Source organism: Coregonus lavaretus (assembly GCF_964263955.1).
Source record: "Coregonus lavaretus genome assembly, chromosome: 34".
NCBI classification, from domain to species: Eukaryota; Metazoa; Chordata; class Actinopteri; order Salmoniformes; family Salmonidae; genus Coregonus; species Coregonus lavaretus.
In genome coordinates, this window is record NC_140021.1 from 8,435,150 (window position 1) to 8,456,156 (window position 21,007).

At 42.1% G+C, this 21,007-nt stretch overlaps 1 protein-coding gene across 1 annotated transcript in view; it reads right to left on the reverse strand.

Moving 5' to 3' along the window:
* LOC311109401 (5'-AMP-activated protein kinase subunit gamma-2-like) overlaps nucleotides 1–20,137 on the reverse strand; it is a 155,563-nt gene extending 135,426 nt beyond the window's left edge. Inside the window, exons 1-2 of the mRNA XM_084152263.1 lie at nucleotides 19,486–20,137; nucleotides 4,108–4,179 (exon numbers count right to left, since the gene is read on the reverse strand). Coding sequence (XP_084008389.1) covers nucleotides 4,108–4,179; nucleotides 19,486–19,569 — 156 coding nt within the window. The 5' untranslated portion in view covers nucleotides 19,570–20,137. The remainder of the gene's footprint in view (nucleotides 1–4,107; nucleotides 4,180–19,485) is intronic.
* Nucleotides 20,138–21,007: the final 870 nt, after the last annotated feature.

Consider the following 21,007-nt stretch of genomic DNA (forward strand, 5'->3'; position numbering starts at 1 on the left):
ACACGCAAACTTTTAATGCGTGCAGTATGAGTATAGAGATTTATATGAAGAACATTAAACAGAGAATATACAGAAGCTGCAAGCAGCCATGGCGGGTTTCAAGCCCTGTTGCACCACAGCGCCACCATTAGGACAACATTTACTAGTTGCCTTTGGATGAGCTACTTCTGTACTCAACATGCCTGCCAAATATCACAACTCAAATCAAACAGATCATGCGATATGCTTTTGATGGTTTTTGGACCCTTTTTAATGATGTTGACTACTTTAAACGTCTTCTTCTCCAGAACTACTGGAAGGATCGGCACCAAGTTTGGTATATAGCATCTATAGATGCACGTCGTTAAACGCAACATTTTCCAAGACTGTAGCTTAAACAACATGGCCGCTATAAGCCAATGAGCCTTGCATGAATATTTTATCCTGTCCAACAGCTCCACCATGCACCCAAACATAACCATACTCTGCAGGTTAGCTAGACTCACATCCCTGAGCATGTGTGCCAATTCCATGACTCTGAGTCAAACAGATCAATAGATATAAATATGTGGCAATTATAGCGCCACCATGTGGTGGAGCTGATTGTTCTTGCATATGTTAAGTCTTGACAGTGTTTGGAACATGCATGTCAAGTTTTGTTTCAATATGAATAACCGTGTCTGATTTCTATGCATTTATGTGCCAGGTCACGCCCACTTGAATGTTTATTAGTCCATATTGTTTGAGGTACTAACCTAGAAAATGTTACATTGGGAGACCTTAGTCCATAGATGCTATATAAAGTTTCGTGCAGATCGGTCATTTGGTACCAGAGTAGCTTCGTTGCTTGAATCCCTAAAATGGGAAAGTGTAGTCTGAATGGACTGGTTATTCTTGCACTGTAGTGCTGGTTTTGAACTGTAAACCACTAGACCTATTCCTCTGAGAAATAAAATGAAGTCAATAAATATGGCTAAGTATCCAACCCTTTCTCGTGTTTGGGTGTTACACTGATGTACTCCATTTAAATGACATTGTATCCTCATGTTGTTGGCCTACGTCCAAACCTTAAGCCATTCCCATGGCAAAGTTAGAAAAAAAAATGAAAACACACACACACACCAAAATGTGTGTAAAAAACTAAAATAATGCACGCCTGAGGTGAGGACATAATCTAAAATAACAATCTGGAAAAATATGAGAAGCAATGCATGGGCTATATTTACTATAAACAACCCTACTGTTCTGTATTAGGTACAGTTCAGCAACGAGGTAAAGCAACAGTCAGTATGGGAAACTATGGGAATAAAATAGGATATGTACTAAATGTACTAGAACCTTGCGAGGGGAATAATAAATGTTATCTATATCCTTCACTATTTCCTTGGTGTTTTTTTCTGATTGATAGTCGGCCCTGTAGCTTCCCCTTCAAATCCAGGAAAAAGGGGTTTGACCTTAATGCTCCAAGGTGAGAGATGGAGGACGACACAGAGAGGATTCTGTCTGAGATAAGACTTAACTCATAAATATAAACACTGACTACACTAGAAGGGAACCACTATCAGTGCACTTTCTGTTGTTCACATCCCAACACACCCTCTCCTTCACTCAGGCAACACCGCACAAGGTTATGTATAGGCCGACCATACAGCAGGGATTCATCTAGCATTAGACAAGGCGGCCGGCCACCTCGCCTCTAGCTCTCTCGCCCGCCACTTCAAAGAGTTTTGGCTTCTATTGGTTTCAATTTATCCTATTGGTGCTAGGATGTTGCTTTGAAGAATTTTTCTCAGCACCAGTACTCTCAGGTCCCACTCTAACCCGATGACTCAGCACCAGTACTCTCAGGTCCCTCTCTAACCCGATGACTCAGCACCAGTACTCTCAGGTCCAGCTCTAACCCGATGACTCAGCACCAGTACTCTCAGGTCCCGCTCTAACCCGATGACTCAGCACCAGTACTCTCAGGTCCCGCTCTAACCCGATGACTCAGCACCAGTACTCTCAGGTCCCGCTCTAACCCGATGACTCAGCACCAGTACTCTCAGGTCCCGCTCTAACCCGATGACTCAGCACCAGTACTGTCAGGTCCCGCTCTAACCCGATGACTCAGCACCAGTACTGTCAGGTCCAGCTCTAACCCGATGACTCAGCACCAGTACTCTCAGGTCCCGCTCTAACCCAATGACTCAGCACCAGTACTCTCAGGTCCCGCTCTAACCCGATGACTCAGCACCAGTACTGTCAGGTCCCGCTCTAACCCGATGACTCAGCACCAGTACTCTCAGGTCCCGCTCTAACCCGATGACTCAGCACCAGTACTCTCAGTTCCAGCTCTAACCCGATGACTCAGCACCAGTACTCTCAGGTCCCGCTCTAACCCGATGACTCAGCACCAGTACTCTCAGGTCCCGCTCTAACCCGATGACTCAGCACCAGTACTCTCAGGTCCCACTCTAACCCGATGACTCAGCACCAGTACTCTCAGTTCCAGCTCTAACCCGATGACTCAGCACCAGTACTCTCAGGTCCAGCTCTAACCCGATGACTCAGCACCAGTACTCTCAGGTCCCGCTCTAACACGATGACTCAGGACCAGTACTCTCAGGTCCCGCTCTAACCCGATGACTCAGCACCAGTACTCTCAGTTCCAGCTCTAACCCGATGACTCAGCACCAGTACTCTCAGTTCCAGCTCTAACCCGATGACTCAGCACCAGTACTCTCAGGTCCAGCTCTAACCCGATGACTCAGCACCAGTACTCTCAGGTCCCGCTCTAACCCGATGACTCAGCACCAGTACTCTCAGGTCCAGCTCTAACCCGATGACTCAGCACCAGTACTCTCAGTTCCAGCTCTAACCCGATGACTCAGCACCAGTACTCTCAGGTCCCGCTCTAACCCGATGACTCAGCACCAGTACTCTCAGGTCCCGCTCTAACCCGATGACTCAGCACCAGTACTCTCAGGTCCAGCTCTAACCAGATGACTCAGCACCAGTACTCTCAGGTCCCGCTCTAACCCGATGACTCAGGACCAGTACTCTCAGGTCCCGCTCTAACCCGATGACTCAGCACCAGTACTCTCAGGTCCCGCTCTAACCCGATGACTCAGCACCAGTACTCTCAGGTCCCGCTCTAACCCAATGACTCAGCACCAGTACTCTCAGGTCCCGCTCTAACCCGATGACTCAGCACCAGTACTCTCAGTTCCCGCTCTAACCCGATGACTCAGCACCAGTACTCTCAGTTCCCGCTCTAACCCGATGACTCAGCACCAGTACTCTCAGTTCCCGCTCTAACCCGATGACTCAGCACCAGTACTCTCAGGTCCCGATCTAACCCGATGACTCAGCACCAGTACTCTCAGTTCCTGCTCTAACCCGATGACTCAGCACCAGTACTCTCAGTTCCCGCTCACTCTCAGTTCCCGCTCTAACCCGATGACTCGGCACCAGTACTCTCAGTTCCAGCTCTAACCAGATGACTCAGCACCAGTACTCTCAGTTCCAGCTCTAACTCGATGACTCAGCACCAGTACTCTCAGTTCCCGCTCTAACCAGATGACTCAGCACCAGTACTCTCAGGTCCCGCTCTAACCCGATGACTCAGCACCAGTACTCTCAGGTCCCGCTCTAACCCGATGACTCAGCACCAGGCTCTTGATTGACAGGTCTGGCTCAGCTTATGTCCTCAGTGTGACTGACCACATTATATCCACAGAGCACTCATCTGATCAAAGCTGTCATGGGTTTAACTCAGTGTGAAGTCAGGGCCATTCCCCGACTTTAAATAGGTAATGATGAAAAATTGAGGTTTTAATAAAGTCTATGTTAATTTAGTTGGGGATGCTTATGCTTTTAATTTCTATTTTCCTCAATCAAAACAGAACTGGAGTACCAAATGATGGCCTTCGTGATTAACCCTAGCCTGGTCCAAAACTGTACTTGCTGTAGCCAACCACACTATAATTGACAAAATCACAAGACAGGAGTTGGCTGAAGCACATCCAAACTGGAGCACCAGGCTAAATGGACCCCAACTATCTCTGAATTTCCCCCAAAATAAATACAGATATTTTCTCGGAGCACACTGAGCTGATGAGGGTGTACCAAGGGACATCACTTTACCTTCCGTATGCCGTCCGTATCCACATGGTCGGCATCTCCCTCCAAGAAGGGCATGGCAAATGAGCTGAGGTCCTGTAGAATAAAGAGAGCACCTGGTTTAGGTGGACATTGGCGTTAGTATAGCCGCCCCACCAAAAAAGAACACCACCTTCACCTTCAATCATTTATCAGCATTTATCATACTACATAAAGTGGCAGAATCATTTTGCCACGCCACCATTTGTATAAAATCAAATTAGATTTCTGAAGCATATATATTATAGACCATAGAAAAAGTTACAGACGCACATATATCATATTCCCCCCAAACATAACTCCCCTGTTATTGTAATGGTGAGAGGTTAGCATGTCTTGGGGGTATGATATTATATTTGTGCGTCTGTAACTTTCTCACTCATCATTATTCACGATTTATTCAGGACTATCCGTTATCATGGTAGCATCCACATTAATGTAGAAGTGTTTAGAAACATATTCTGTTCTTATTTACAATAAACGTGACTCCAAATTGACACATTATTTACCATTAACTTCTATTGGGCACAAAATAATCTGAAACACAACCAAAACAAACAGCAAATGCATCCAACAAGTTTGTAGAGTCAAAAGCTTGATGTATTTGTTGCGTGCTAGGAATATGGAACCAAATACTTAACTTTTTACTACTTTAATACTACTTTAAAATTAATTTATCCCAATACTTTTAGTCCCCTAAAATGGGGGGACTATGTACAGAAAGTGCTGTAATTTCTAAACGGTTCACCAGATATGGATGAAGATACCCTCAAATTGAAGCTGACAGTCTGCACTTTAACCTCATAGTCATTGTACAGTACAGAGCCAAAACAACAACCAAATGGTCACTGTCCCAATACTTTTGGAGCTCACTGTATGTTGTAAAATAAACACACACATTTCTTCAAGACATAAAGAAACATTATTTTAAAGCCCTAAAATAAATTATCCAGAACATCAAGCTTTCCGTTGCTGTGAGCGGTTACTACAATCCATCTTAGAATCAAAGGCAAACTTACATACAATGCCTCTCCGAGTTCTTCCTCCATGGTGCGGACTGTGAATGGAGAGTTTAATGGACAACGCTACTCAAAGAACCACTTGGAATGAGTCCCGTTGTGCAGTGTGCTAAACCTCATTAACATACTAAAGCCCTACTAAACGTGAATCAGCATTAATCAAATATCACACTTAGAACCCTTGAAATGACCACTGACTCAATCGACAGAGACAGGACAGTTGTGGGGAGGGGGGGGGGGGGGGGACAAGCGTTCCTTTGTCAAGCTTCAACCAAAATTACAAAATTATTTTGCAGTCCGTATATGAGTAAAGAAGTTCTGAGAGTAACATAACCAGTACCCAGGGACGGCCTGTTCAATAGGGCGATATGGGCGACGCACTGCCAAACGGGAAAAGGAAGGGATTTTTTTTCTAATCAATTATATCACGGCAACAGTAGTTATCAGTGTTGTAATCTATACGTCTGATCTGCCACAGTGCCACACTGCCACTAAATGTCGAATCAGGCTAAAGTCGTGCTTCAAATGGCTCCACCCCCTTTTGGGGCGATTTCAGTCAGATTGAAAATCGCCCAGAACTTCTGTCATAGACTCCCATGTAAAATCTATTTTTTTCAAATTTCAGAGCCTTCAATACAATCTCAATGGGTGTCTGTGGGCTTGCACTTACGCGCTTTCGTCACATGAACGTAACTAAGAAAAGAGAGGGTAGCAGCGTCAATCAATTCACTACTACTATCAACATGGCTAGGCTTCAGTGCAACTCGGTTGTGTCTTTGAAAGAATTTCCTTTTTGTCGGCGAACAAATGAAGATAAATTGGCAACGAAACAATTAGGACCTCCCAGACCAAATTTAATAATTCAACAGGTTTCTACTAAAGGCGGAAAGTCCTACACCCGAGGATTTTCCAAAAATTGGTACGAACGAAAAAAGACATTGCCACTCACTCAACTGGATGACGAGGGATACAGGCTAGCTGTCCGCCGCCACAACGATGAGGTTAGTGTTGATAATCACAAGTTTACTGGATGTGGATATGGTGTAATAAAGGCAGTTTATTCAGAGGTAAATATATCTGGAATCGCGTTCACGGACCCGTTCGTCAAACTCTTAAAAATGAACTTGGGCTGGGAATTGCCAGGAACCTCACGATAAGATATATGCATCAGCATTGCGAGTCTCATGATTCTATACGTATTGCGATTCGATACTGTGATTTTATTGCGCACCATATGTCTGTTGCAGAGGGATCAGAAAGCCATGAGAACGAGTTTTGATCAGTCATGGAAATAAAAGTGCTGAAAACAAATTGGCTCCCAATGTGAAAAGATTGAGAACAAGCTATGAAGGAACAATAATGGTGTTTTGGTGCAGGTACAGCCAACTAGCGCTAAAATATTGCGATATTGTCAATACAGTATATCGTAAAGTATCACTATGTAACTCGATTTCTTTCACCCCAATCCCTCAAATTAACGGTAAATAACTGAATTGTTTGCCCCACATTTAGCTAAGATGATTAGCTAGCCAGCTAAAATGTTTTAGTTAGTTAGCAGTCGCATCTACAATAGTTTACTGTCAATAACATGTCTCCAAAAATGACGTGGTGTCTCCAATTGTGTTGACATTTTACAATTGCAATGCGCATCCATGAGTATCCACTTTCTGTAGCTCAGCTGGTAGAGCATGGTGCTTGTAACGCCAAGGTAGTGGGTTCGATCCCCGGGACCACCCATACACAAAAATGTATGCACGCATGACTGTAAGTCGCTTTGGATAAAAGCGTCTGCTAAATGGCATATTATTATTATTATTATTATTATTATTATTATTATTATTATTATTATTATCTGAAGAGAGCCCCGAAACATTGTGTGCAGACATTTTATGCAATAAATGAAGTAGGTTCAATCTAGTAGTTCTGATCTTCTGATTGGTCCTGATGAGTTGGGCGAGGTCCCCTGCAGGCTACTGTCACTGTTGCATTGGCTCTGAGTCGGGTTCTCTGTCTTCAAATGTTCAGCCTAAGAGAGGGGATTTTTGTGTGTGTGTGTGTGTGTGTGTGTGTTTAACAGTGATGATGTGTGTGTGTGTGTGTGTTTGTGTGTGTGTGTGTCCTCAGAGCAAGAACTCGTGAGTTGGAAGAACTGAGAGGCCTATGGCGTGGGTGTTGTCCTTGGCCACCTGCTGACAAGGCTGACAAGATAGGACCCTTTTGTCCATTGTTATTGGATAGGAACAGAACTTATAACCAGCTCCTGACCTAAATAGATCTTAGCACAACATTTTACTCAACATATCATATTCCATATTCACTATAACAAATATATTTACTACGACATTAGCAAGAACCGCCACATCCTCAGCCGGCTAATCCAGTGTGTGAAGTTTTGCGGAGTGTTTGAGTTAGCTTTGCGAGGCAAAGATGAAACTGAGGGCTCCACCAACCCTGGTAAGCCAACACTTTTGAGATCAGTCAATAAATGCTTCTGGTATTGACTTATATGCTGCCCCTGTCTTCATGTTGTTGCTGGACATATCTTTTTTTAAATGTGTGTAGGTCACCTAAATCATCAGAAAAATTGCCCCTCCTGAGAATTTTTTCAGGAGCCGCCACTGCCAGTACCTAATAACCTCCCAGTTAACTGAATGGGACAACCACCAGATCCAAACTTCTGCCAGAAGTCCTGCCAGAGGTCACTGGTGTCACTCAAGTCATGCGAACCCTACTGATCTGTAAAATACATGTAGAACATTCTCAACACTCTAGGGTCAGAATTGTGTCAGGAGAACAAATCTTAGCTAGATACGAATCCCTCCTTGTTGCCGATGACAACTGACTGACAGGTCCAATCTTGAGTGAACCAATCATGTGCATAAATGAAGGCCAGCCCGTCCCTACCCAATAACATCAATGATGACAGCCACAAATGAATGACATCATAAATCCCAGAGATCCTCAGTGACATTACGGCCATAAAGGTGACCTTCAGCTCTAGTGACTCTAGTCTGGCCACATCTGTTCAACGTTGATGACTGTGTCAGACCCCATCTTGGTGTCTGCTGTGTACAGTACACACTCTTCAAATGGAAAAATCACAGCCCAAGACATAACAACTCCAGGTTAGGCCACTCCGTTGAAGGCCACATGACATCTACACACAATTACAATAAATTCCATAACATAGTGCTTAATCCTGATTGTATTATTTTGCATCTTGTATCACATGAATATATATTTTTAAATAATACAATTGAAGGATTGTAGATAATAAAACTTTTAAAGAAATGAAATGAATCCTGAATCTTACCCTGGGAGCACTGTTGGGGAAGCTACTCTGAAAATATAGCCTTCCAAACTACCAATTACTTCACACTGGAAGAAGTTAAGCTACACTAAAGATACCCTTAAGAAACATATAGTTTACTTAACTAAAGTTACTTTGAAAAAGTAGTTCACTACATTCAAACTCCTTCGTGAAAAATTATCATATCGAAATATTGTATTGTACACTACAAATTGCAAGAACAGATCACTCTGGAGTCAAATTTTAACAGAATGTATAATTTAGCCTAGTAAACACAAAAATAGTTGAATGAAAACTAGGCAGGTCTGATGCCGAAAAAGAAAGGAAATGATTGCCTACTATTTGCATACACTGATATTTTATTTTCATTTAGCAAAAAAAAGTTGTGTAGTTCCAGTGGTTAGCTACACATCTACATGGCAAAAAAGTAATGAACTACTGAAGATCTGAATTTGATTTAGTGCTTTCATTGCAGGCAAGCAGTCACACTGCTGTTTCTACTAATCAACTTATCCCAGTCATCAATCAAGAGATTGATTAATGGAATTTAATTTCAGTTTTTACATTTATTTAACAGGGACAATGTACATGGAATCAACATTTCTGTAAATGTGCCATATTTAGCCAGCCAGCTAGTTTCCATCTGTAGTCCCTGGGATCAGCTGTGTTACTGCTTGGTTGGAACAAAAGTGTGCACTTACACCTGCCCTTGTAGGGCAACATTCCCCACCCCTGGTTTACAACATAGGGGGGAAACAATTCTACATCTGAAAAATAATGGCACATGGGAAATTGCACCATTAGATCCAGCTACTACAGTGGATCCAGCTACTACAGTGGATCCAGCTACTACAGTGGATCCAGCTACTATAGTGGATCTAGCTACTACAGTGGATATAGCTACTATAGTGGATCTAGCTACTACAGTGGGTACAGCTACTACAGTGGATCTAGCTATTACAGTGGGTCCAGCTACTACAGTGAGTCCAGCTACTATAGTGGGTCCAGCTACTACAGTGGATCTAGCTACTACAGTGGATCTAGCTATTACAGTGGGTCCAGCTACTACAGTGAGTCCAGCTACTATAGTGGGTCCAGCTACTATAGTGGGTCCAGCTACTACAGTGGATCTAGCTACTACAGTGAGTCCAGCTACTATAGTGGGTCCAGCTACTACAGTGGATCTAGCTACTACAGTGAGTCCAGCTACTATAGTGGGTCCAGCTACTATAGTGGGTCCAGCTACTACAGTGGATCCAGCTACTAGAGTGGATCTAGCTACTACAGTGAGTCCAGCTACTATAGTGTATCTAGCTACTACAGTGAGTCCAGCTACTACAGTGGATCCAGCTATACAGTGGATCCAGCTACTACAGTGGATCCAACTACTACAGTGGATCCAGCTACTACAGTGGATCCAGCTACTACAGTGGATCCAGCTACTACAGTGGGTCCAGCTACTACAGATTCTGAGCAAGTCACAAATAGAACCTTGTAACAAAAATACCCAAAGGGACTTTGATTTCTCTTCTCAAGCACATGTTCCAATCACCATTACCTCTTTGCATACCCCTAGACTAGAACACAAACACAACTCAACACTCACACACTTGTAATTTACCTTCTATTCCCAAAGTGCAGAACGACCAGCAAAATCCCCTCTGCTGTGCATATGGTCCTGGAGCACTGAGTGTTCTTATCTACTTGCAGGCAAGAGGAGAATGACAACAAGTGGAGAAAAACCTTCCTTCCCCCAAGAGATGAGCTCACTTTGACCTGTCATCCAGCCTTGAAAATCAGTCTGGAAAAAAAACCCTGCCTTTCGGATCAAGAGAAAAACCAATCCCCAGTGATGCTAATCTGTCTGAGCTCTAAAAATCACAACTCAAGTCCTAAACAGTAGCCTTTCCGTTCCCTGAACGCAAGGCTAGTCCAGTGTTGCCTAATGAATACTTAGCTATGCTGTAATGAGATAGTCAACAAAAGTGCTGCCTTGAGCGCTTGCAAATCCTATTTGAGGCCAGTCCTCAGGAGAACACAGGCTAGACAGGCAAGGCCAGGTTGGGGTTGGGGGGGGATTGAGTGTAGTTGGATGACTCAGCTAATGGATAAATGGCTGACCAAGGGTGCTCTCAGGCATCAAACCGCTCCAACATAATAATTTATGAAAAGTTCTGGATCAGTAATGGACTGCTTTTTACATTTGGTTTGGTCTCATGACAGCACAGACTCCAGATTGGGCTTTTTTGTCCTATCAAAGCTCATGAATGGGCTGGCTTTTGAATGAGTTGTTCACCATGTGTCTGAGGTGGATGGGGGAGAATTTCAACCACGTTAGCACCTAAATGCAATAAAGTGCAAGGCAATGAAATGCAATGCATCATGCCTGCATCATACCCCTAGTCGTTAAGAAATTAACATCTCCGATGCTTTGAACTCCTTTTCCTTCGGACATCCAGATTTGTTGTTAGTGAAAGTAGGAGCTTGCCATCTCCAGGCAGGGGTAACTGTACAAAAAGCTGAGTCAGCATTAGACAAGTTGCCCACTAAGAGCAGATCCAGGGTCAGTTTTTCCCTATTACCTGCTTATGTTTACAGGGAGAACTAGGTTACACATAAGCTGGTCCTAGATCAGCACTTGGGCCAACACCTGTAAACCCAGCCGCCTGGATGGCAAGGATGTCTCTCGTGACCTAGTTGGATCAAAGGTCAAGAAGAGAGTCATCAGTCAGTAACCATAGCAAGGGAGAGTGAGGGGCAAAGATACAGCTGATTGGAGCGACATAAGTGGGTCGAACAAACCCTGGGGATATCAATGTCATGGGGATTCACAGGCATGACAGCTAAAAGAAATGGTCCCACTTCAAAAGAAACAAAACTTTTTAAGGCTTTTTTAATGACACCTCTGTAAAGACTTTATGGGACCTCTATAAATGCTTCAGAAATCATTCATAAACAAATATCATGCTAAGGTTGGAAAAAGGATTGTGCCACATTTGGCAAATAAGGAGCTTTTATATCACCCTTCACAAAGTATGACTGTACTTATGAATGATTTGTGAAGCAACTATGTAGGGTTTATGAAGACTTTAGGGATGCTTTCATAAAGTTTTGGTGGCTAAGATCAAACCAGTTGAGTGCTTTGGGATTGTCAAATGAAAAACACACAGCCCCCTTTATGTCCATGAGCTGTAGTTATTGAAGGGAAATGTGGAGGAAAAATAAATCATTGCAACTCCATTCCATCATTGGCTTTCAATTATGCCCTGGCTTTATCCTTTTGAGTTCCTCCGTTTTTTTTTTTAACAAACCCTTTCATTTGCCAGTCTAGATGAGTCATTCTCTGAGAAAGAGGCTCTTTCTTTCAATACCAACTCACTTGCCAATTTGGAAGACATTGGTAAGAAGAAACAGACTGCACTGGGCAATGCATTTTGTCCGTCAAGCCCTTCAAGTTCAAACAGCCACCTTTGTTTATTGTGGGTAACGGCTATTAATGAATTCCCAATTGTTTAACCTCCGAACAGTTTGAGCTGAACTAACCTCGCCTCAAATCCTTCAAAAGTATTTTAAAACCATTAGTCAATCACACTTCACAATGCAGCAAATAGTCCACAGACATTATGTAATATATATATATATATATATATATATATATATATAAACGCAACATGTAAAGTGTTGGTCCCATTTTTCATGAGCTGAAATAAAATATCCTAGAAAATGTCCATCCGCACAAAAAGCTTATTTCTCACAAATGTTGTGCACTAACTTGTTTACATCCCTGTTAGTGAACATTTCTCCTTTCCCAAGATAATCCATCGACCTGACAGGTGTGGCATATCAAGAAGATGATTAAACAGTATGATCATTACACAGGTGCACCTTGTGCTGGCAGTGGGTTTATGGTATGGGCAGGCATAAGCTACGGACAACGAACACAATTACATTTTAATCGATGGCAATTTGAATGCACAGAGAAACTGTAATGAGATCCTGAGGCCCATTGTCGTGCCATTCATCCGCTGCCATCACCTCATGTTTCAGAATGATAATGCACGGCCCCATGTCGCAAGGATCTGTACACAATTCCTGGAAGCTGAAAATGTCCCAGTTCTTCCATGGCCTGCATACTCACCAGACATGTCACCCATTGAGCATTTTTGGGATGCTCTGGATCGACATGTACGACAGCGTGTTCCAGTTCCCGCCAATATCCAGCAACTTCGCATAGCCATTGAAGAGGAGTGGGACAACATTCCACAGGTCACAATCAACAGCCTGATCAAGTCTACGCGAAGGAGATGTGTCACACTGCATGAGGCAAATTGTGGTCACACCAGATACTGACTGGATTTCTGATCCACACCCCTACCTTTTTTTGTAAGGTATCTGTGACCAACAGATGCATATCTGTATTCCCGGTCATGTGAAATCCATAGATTAGGGTCTATTAATTTATTTCAATTGACTGATTTCCTTATATGGACTATAACTCAGTAAAATCTTTGAAATTGTGCATGTTGCGTATATATTTTTGTTCAGTATATTATATAAGTTTTTTAGTCAATGCCACTCTGACATTGCTCGTCCTAATATTTATATATTTCTTAATTCCGTTATTTTACTTTGAGATTTGTGTGTACTATTGTGAATTGTTAGATACTACTGCACTGTTGGAGCTAGGAACACAAGCATTTCGCTACACCCGCAATAACATCTGCTAAATATGTGTATGTGGCCTACAAAATTTGATTTGATTTGAATGTTCTGTTCTGAGGAAAATGTTTAAATCAGGCAGAGACTCCAAACCTCCTATAGGATCTTACTTAACATTGTTTCATCATCTCAGCTTTTCCATAATGTTGGCCTTTATAACTGTGAAACACAGAGTGTGTAGGAGGTAGGTCTATATCTGAATGGGGAAGCAAATTCAATGAGCAAATTCCATGTGGAACAGAAACATATTACCCATTAGATGTTGACTTTGTTATAAGTCAACATTTTTGATGAAATCAAAGGATGAACCCTTTCCCCCAAGTAAAACCTTATAGCAAAGAAGCAAACGAACAATAATATGTCATCACGGATTTATTCTCTAAAAAAACTGTTTATGACTCAACACGAGGAAAAGTTGCCATGTGTTATCACCCGTCTGGGATCAACCCTTGACCTCACTTTGACCCTACATGATTTTAACTGGCATACAACTAGATACATTTTTATGGCAATGCATATTTTATCACTGATATTATATCACTATAATATCACTGACATCTTAGATTGAATATGATTGCAGTGTGCCCATTGGTTTATACAGAACAGTAAATACCAGGCAGATGTCAGGGACAACATACAGACAAAGATTGGAACTGAATGTCATCACCATTGTGAGAACTTCAGCTGACCCTTGAATGGTCTGGCAAGAGACCCTGAACTTCAAATCTCTCTTTACAAAAGGAGTCGTTACATACCCCTGTCCCTAATCCACCTACTCCACCTTGCAAATACTGAAGCAAGTCTTTGGTGCAGTTAAATATTTTCTAATGCAAAAAAAAAAAAAACATTACACCATTAAAAATGTCCACAAGTTGGTCCCAGGTCCAACCGGCCTCACAACCACAGACCACGTGTAACCACGCCAGCCCAGGACCTCCACATCCATCTTATTATCCCAGATGGGATGGCGTATCGCTGCAGAACGCTGTGGTAGCCATGCTAGTTAAGTGTGCATTGAATTCTAAATAAATCACTGACAGTGTCACCAGCAAAGCACCCCCACACCATCACATCTCCTCCTCCATGCTTCACGTGGGAACCACACATGCAGAGATCATCCTCTCATCATCTCACAAAGACACGGCGGTTGTAACCAAAAATCTCAAATTTGGACTCATCAGACCAAAGGACAGATTTCCACCGGTCTAATGTCCATTGCTCATGTTTCTTGGCCCAAGCAAGTCTCTTCTTCTTATTGGTGTCCTTTAGTAGTGGTTTCTTTGCAGCAATTTGACCTTGAAGGCCTGATTCACGCAGTTTGTTACTTGAACTCTGTAAAGCATTTATTTGGGCTGCAATTTCTGAGGCTGGTAACTCTAATGAACTTATCCTCTGCAGCAGAGGTAACTCTGGGTCTTCCTTTCCTGTGGTGGTCCTTATGAGAACTAGTTTCATCATAGCACTTGATGGTTTTTGCGACTGCACAAATGTTCCGTATTGACTGACCTTCATGTCTTAAAGTAATGACGAACTGTAATTTCTCTTTGCTTATTTGAGCTGTTCTTGCCATAATATGGACTTGGTCTTTTACCAAATAGGGCTATCTTCTGTATACCACCCCTACCTTGTCAACACACAACTGATTGGCTCAAACGCATTAACAAGGAAATAAATTCCACAAAATAACTTTTAACAAGGCACACACCTGTTAATTGAAATGCATTCCAGGTGACTACCTCATGAAGCTGGTTGAGAGAATGCCAAGAGTGTGCAAAGCTGTCATCAAGGCAAAGGGTGGCTACTTTGAAGAATCTCAAATATATTTGGATTTGTTTAACACTTTCTTGGGTTACTACATGATTCCATATGTGTTATTTCATAGTTTTGATGTCTTCACTATTATTCTACAATGTATAAAATAGTAAAGATAAAGAGAAACCCTTGAATGAGTAGGTGTGTCCAAACCTTTGACTGGTACTGTATATCCAGGCTATAATGTAAAATGGTGTCTCCTAACATTTGCATCCTTTTCACAAGGCTTGCATTATCAGTCTGTCAATAGTAGCCTAGACATTGATAGTTGACCAACCCAGATGCATTGGAGATAACCCATGCTTCTTCCAAACAACTAGGTTACTCCACTCCAGAAATACATCAGCGCTATGCAAAGCCATATCAATACACATTTAATAAGAAATATAATCCTTTCTCTGCCTGCTCCTATCTTAAAATCACCAGCAGCTGAAAACAAAAAGAGAATAAACCATGTTCCATTGTAAGACAGATATCACTGTATGGTGATCCACTGTCTGCTGAGCAGTTCTGATGTCAAGTATAAAGCCTGATTGCCCAGAATTGCGCACGATAGAGAAATAAGGGCATTCTTTACACCTACACTGTACAATTGACATAAACCCAAGATTGACATTGTCTTTTGTGTCAAGCAGCCTTAATGGCATCAGAGTCAATATGAGGCAGGTAACCTAAAGTAACAGTGAATCACTAAATCAATGTGTAACTTCTTAAAATCAATGCTACTGCATTTGTTTGGTCAACATACTGCACTGCAGTGCGACATAATAAGTAGACCTAGTATACAAGTGTGGATATGGGGATACGCAGGCAGACCTGCTCAAATGGAGGATGATGGTCTGTTATTAAACAACAAACACAAAGGAAACCATTTCCCATGTCCATGAGAACGGGGCAGAGCTTCTTACTGTTGGACATTTGGTTTCGTAGATGTATCTTGGCATGTCATCAAAATAGCATAGTGGCACATAGGAAGATGATAGATTAAAACGGTGGGAGCATCTATTGTCTCTTCACCAATAATCATTGGATCATCAGATTCCTGACCAATGGAATTCTAGGATATTTCCTTATTCCACTACCAGGTGTGTGACAGTCCATAGACCTCAGGTAAAAACATCACAAGTACAGTGGGGGAAAAAAGTATTTAGTCAGCCACCAATTGTGCAAGTTCTCCCACTTAAAAAGATGAGAGAGGCCTGTAATTTTCATCATAGGTACACGTCAACTATGACAGACAAATTGAGAAAAAATAATCCAGAAAATCACATTGTATGATTTTTAATGAATTTATTTGCAAATTATGGTGGAAAATAAGTATTTGGTCACCTACAAACAAGCAAGATTTCTGGCTCTCACAGACCTGTAACTTCTTCTTTAAGAGGCTCCTTTGTCCTCCACTCGTTACCTGTATTAATGTCACCTGTTTGAACTTGTTACCAGTATAAAAGACACCTGTCCACAACCTCAAACAGTCACACTCCAAACTCCACTATGGCCAAGACCAAAGAGCTGTCAAAGGACACCAGAAACAAAATTGTAGACCTGCACCAGGCTGGGAAGACTGAATCTGCAATAGGTAAGCAGCTTGGTTTGAAGAAATCAACTGTGGGAGCAATTATTAGGAAATGGAAGACATACAAGACCACTGATAATCTCCCTCGATCTGGGGCTCCACACAAGATCTCACCCCGTGGGGTCAAAATGATCACAAGAACGGTGAGCAAAAATCCCAGAACCACACGGGGGGACCTAGTGAATGACCTGCAGAGAGCTGGGACCAAAGTAACAAAGCCTACCATCAGTAACACACTACGCCGCCAGGGACTCAAATCTTGCAGTGCCAGACGTGTCCCCCTGCTTAAGCCAGTACATGTCCAGGCCCGTCTGAAGTTTGCTAAAGTGCATTTGGATGATCCAGAAGAGGATTGGGAGAATGTCATATGGTCAGATGAAACCAAAATATAACTTTTTGGTAAAAACTCAACTCGTCGTGTTTGGAGGACAAAGAATGCTGAGTTGCATCCAAAGAACACCATATCTACTGTGAAGCATGGGGGTGGAAACATCATGCTTTGGGGCTGTTTTTCTGCAAAGGGACCAGGATGACTGATCCGTGTAAAGGAAAGAATGAATGGGGCCATGTATCGTGAGATTTTGAGTGAAAACCTCCTTCCATCAGCAAGGGCATTGAAGATGAAACGTGGCTGGGTCTTTCAGCATGACAATGATCCCAAACACACCGCCCGGGCAACGAAGGAGTGGCTTCGTAAGAAGCATTTCAAGGTCCTGGAGTGGCCTAGCCAGTCTCCAGATCTCAACCCCATAGAAAATCTTTGGAGGGAGTTGAAAGTCCGTGTTGCCCAGCGACAGCCCCAAAACATCACTGCTCTAGAGGAGATCTGCATGGAGGAATGGGCCAAAATACCAGCAACAGTGTGTGAAAACCTTGTGAAGACTTACAGAAAACGTTTGACCTGTGTCATTGCCAACAAAGGGTATATAACAAAGTATTGAGAAACTTTTGTTATTGACCAAATACTTATTTTCCACCATAATTTGCAAATAAATTCATTAAAAATCCTACAATGTGATTTTCTGGAGAAAAAAAATCCCATTTTGTCTGTCATAGTTGACGTGTACCTATGATGAAAATTACAGGCCTCTCTCATCTTTTTAAGTGGGAGAACTTGCACAATTGGTGGCTGACTAAATACTTTTTTTCCCCCACTGTATCTGTAGACCTCATCAAGCTTGTCTGAAGGGTATGGCCAAAGGTCAGTGATTTGGAGCACATAAAGGCCCTGTCCAGAAACAACCTAAGAATAAGAAGAGCTGAAGCACATGGCTGAATTCCAATCCAATCGCTCTTACTTCATCCAATAACTAGCTCTCCTCCCTTACTACCTCCTCATGTGGACCGGAAAGTTATAACTCCATCTAACTAGCCCTCTGGTGAGCTTGGTACAGCATTACACTGTAGTTCTACTGAGACAATCATTTCAGATCACAGAGAAACGGCCACAAGGGCAGAGGGAGGAGAGAGCCTTGTCAAATTGGAATTAGGCCTTGCTACTCTTTTGCTCCAATAATAAAACATCATCTTGTTGAGGGAGTGCAGATGGATGCTTAGCAAGTCATTGGTTAACGGCTATCTGTGACCACTTCCTTTATAACGCATGGTGAGTTTGGAGATCCATGAGGAATGGCCTGGGTGCGTCACTGAATGTTCCATGACGTGAATTTGCCGTAACATCAGTATCACGGGTTTGAAGGTCAACTCTATTTTAAAGTGCTGGGATTTTGCATAACAGTAATATTGCTGATGATAGTGACTTAGTGTAAGTGTGTGTGTGTGTGTGTGTGTGTGTGTGTGTGTGTGTACATAAAGATGTGAGTAATATTGTCGATTGCCTGTTAGTACTCACATTTGTATTAATTTTTTATTTTACCTTTATTTAACTAGGCATGTCAGTTAAGAACAAATTCTTATTTACAATGACGGCCTACACCGGCCAAACCCGGACGACGCTGGGCCAATTGTGCACCGCCCTATGGGACTCCCAATCACGGCCGGTTGTGATACAGCCTGGAATCGAACCAGGGGGTCTGTAGTGACGCCTCAAGCACTGAGATGCAGTGCCTTAGACCACTGCGCCACCCGGGAAACATGACCCCTAGTACTTCCTCTACTAACCATAATCACCTGTCAAATCACATCAGCAATAAAGGTATAATTACAGGAGTGATGTGCTGTGCGTTTGCTCTTCGCTGATAGCTACTCACTTGGAATGACTCACGATGACTGCTGACCTCAAATGGAATACAGACTTTACACTCTCTACATACAGCCGAAGGGAGGAGAAAGCTGGCTTAACAAAATGTATGAGTATACTACCGAGTTATGTCGTGATGTCTATAAATGGGTTATTATAATGGCCCTGAAAATAAACAAAGGCTTTGTGCATGCTGTAAAATGTACATTTATTTAACATTTAACATTTACATTTAAGTCATTTAGCAGACGCTCTTATCCAGAGCAACTTACAGTTAGTGATTGCATACATTTTTCATAATGGATTTTTCATATTTTCATGGATTTACTCATTAAATATGGTTCATGTGATGTTGCCTACACCTTACATAAAGAAGCCAAGAAACTCACTGAAAAAGCAGGCTTGGTGTACATAACAATAAAACATGTTTTTCTTTTAAGCCAGAAATATGATGATACACGTGTGTTGCAACCCAATCCATTTTCTGTGTGACATATGCCACAGATTCTATGCCAGGCATTGTTCACCGCAGATTAGATTCTATACACATTCAAAAGAAACATCGTAGAGAACAACAGTATCTGTCACTGAAGGAAACACTACAACCCCGCCCACATCTATACATGCACAACTTCAGAGCAAGCGCCAGCGAGCATAGAAAAATAGGGTAGTAATTTCTCTCCATAAATATGAGTCTCAATTAATACTTCTGAGGACAAAAACTTACAGGCATGTTCAGTCGAAGCGTCCTCTTCTTTCTAGGTGTCATCTTCATGTATCTCTTCTTGGAGTCATTTGCTGTGCTTCCCATATTGTTCTAGAATTCTCTAAACCACTGGACTCATTAAAGCGTAAAATAAACGTTACTTTCTCTCCTCTCGTGTAGATCGAGTGTGGTGAATTATAACAAAACAATCACTACTACAACATTCTTAGGATTCAGAATGATTACCTTAAGGCAAGTACTAGTTTACCTATATCCGCATTCATGTGCTCCTCCAAAATGGTTTTTGACTTTTCGTAGAGGTTTAGGAGAATTTACGCAGCAGGTTAGGATAATTAACGTAGCAAGTTAGGACAATAAGGTTCGTTAAGCAAAGTGTTACTTCAAAAAATATATACTTTTTATGTTAATTTGACAAAACATGTATCCCATCTAAGACATGACCCTCCAAAACTCCAGGGGTGATGCAATTTATCTGCTTGAGATAAGACAAATGATCTGACAAAAAATAAAACGCGCAGAATACGATTCACTTGGCATAACATGTAGCCAAACTTTCGGGCACTGGTATTTCAGAAAATCCTAAATTGAAACACAAGGAAGCGCGTATGATAATGCAAACGTTCCCATTGAGGTTTTGACGGGTTCACACCTCACAGAGGAGGAGGGAAGTACGCATGCATGCACGTTGGCTGGCTACTGGTAAATACGAGCATGGGCTCATCGTGGGACACGTGCTAGTGGGTGCGTCAAGCTTTGAGCTCAGCTCCGAATTGTCACATGGCTGTGTTTACGTTATGGCAGCAGCATGAGGAAGCAACTGACATTTAAATGAGTATTAGTTTAGGTTTATGAGATTTTGTTGACCTACATCATCATATTACACCAGCAAATAAGCTATAGACGCTGATTCTGTTCACAATCCTAATGCAATACACAACATCGAGGCCCTACAGTTCATATTATGATCTGCATTCATCATCAAAAAGTCCGTCTCTCCAATTTGGCCACCATGTGGTCTCAATGGAATACTACACATCATATGTTATATGACACTTGTTATGATGATATTTTGGTGTACATGGGGCTACTCTCAATAGTTAAGTGGCTTCCTCTCATAACCTCTTCCTCAACTGAACATTGTCTGGCAGGATAGGCCTTTTAGAAAACTCAAACTCAATTTATGAATAAAAAAGAGCAGGAATTGATTTAACTTTCACCTTTTTTCAGATTTATGTAGTAGAAGGCAAGGAGAAAAATATATTTAAGAGTTTAGGCTATTGAGATCTAGCCATTGTTTAATTCCCTGATAGTCAGTGCCGATTTTAGCATGTAAATCTTGGTGGGGCAAACTCACCAAAAAATGGTGTAGAGGCATGCCAGCAAAGTCACTACACAACACTAAACAATACATTAATTGCACTATAACGGTGACAAACAGTGCCCACAAACTGTTATGGCCTACATAAAGCTGTCCCAAAAGCGAGTATACTTTTCAGTGAATCCTTACCAATGCTACACCTGG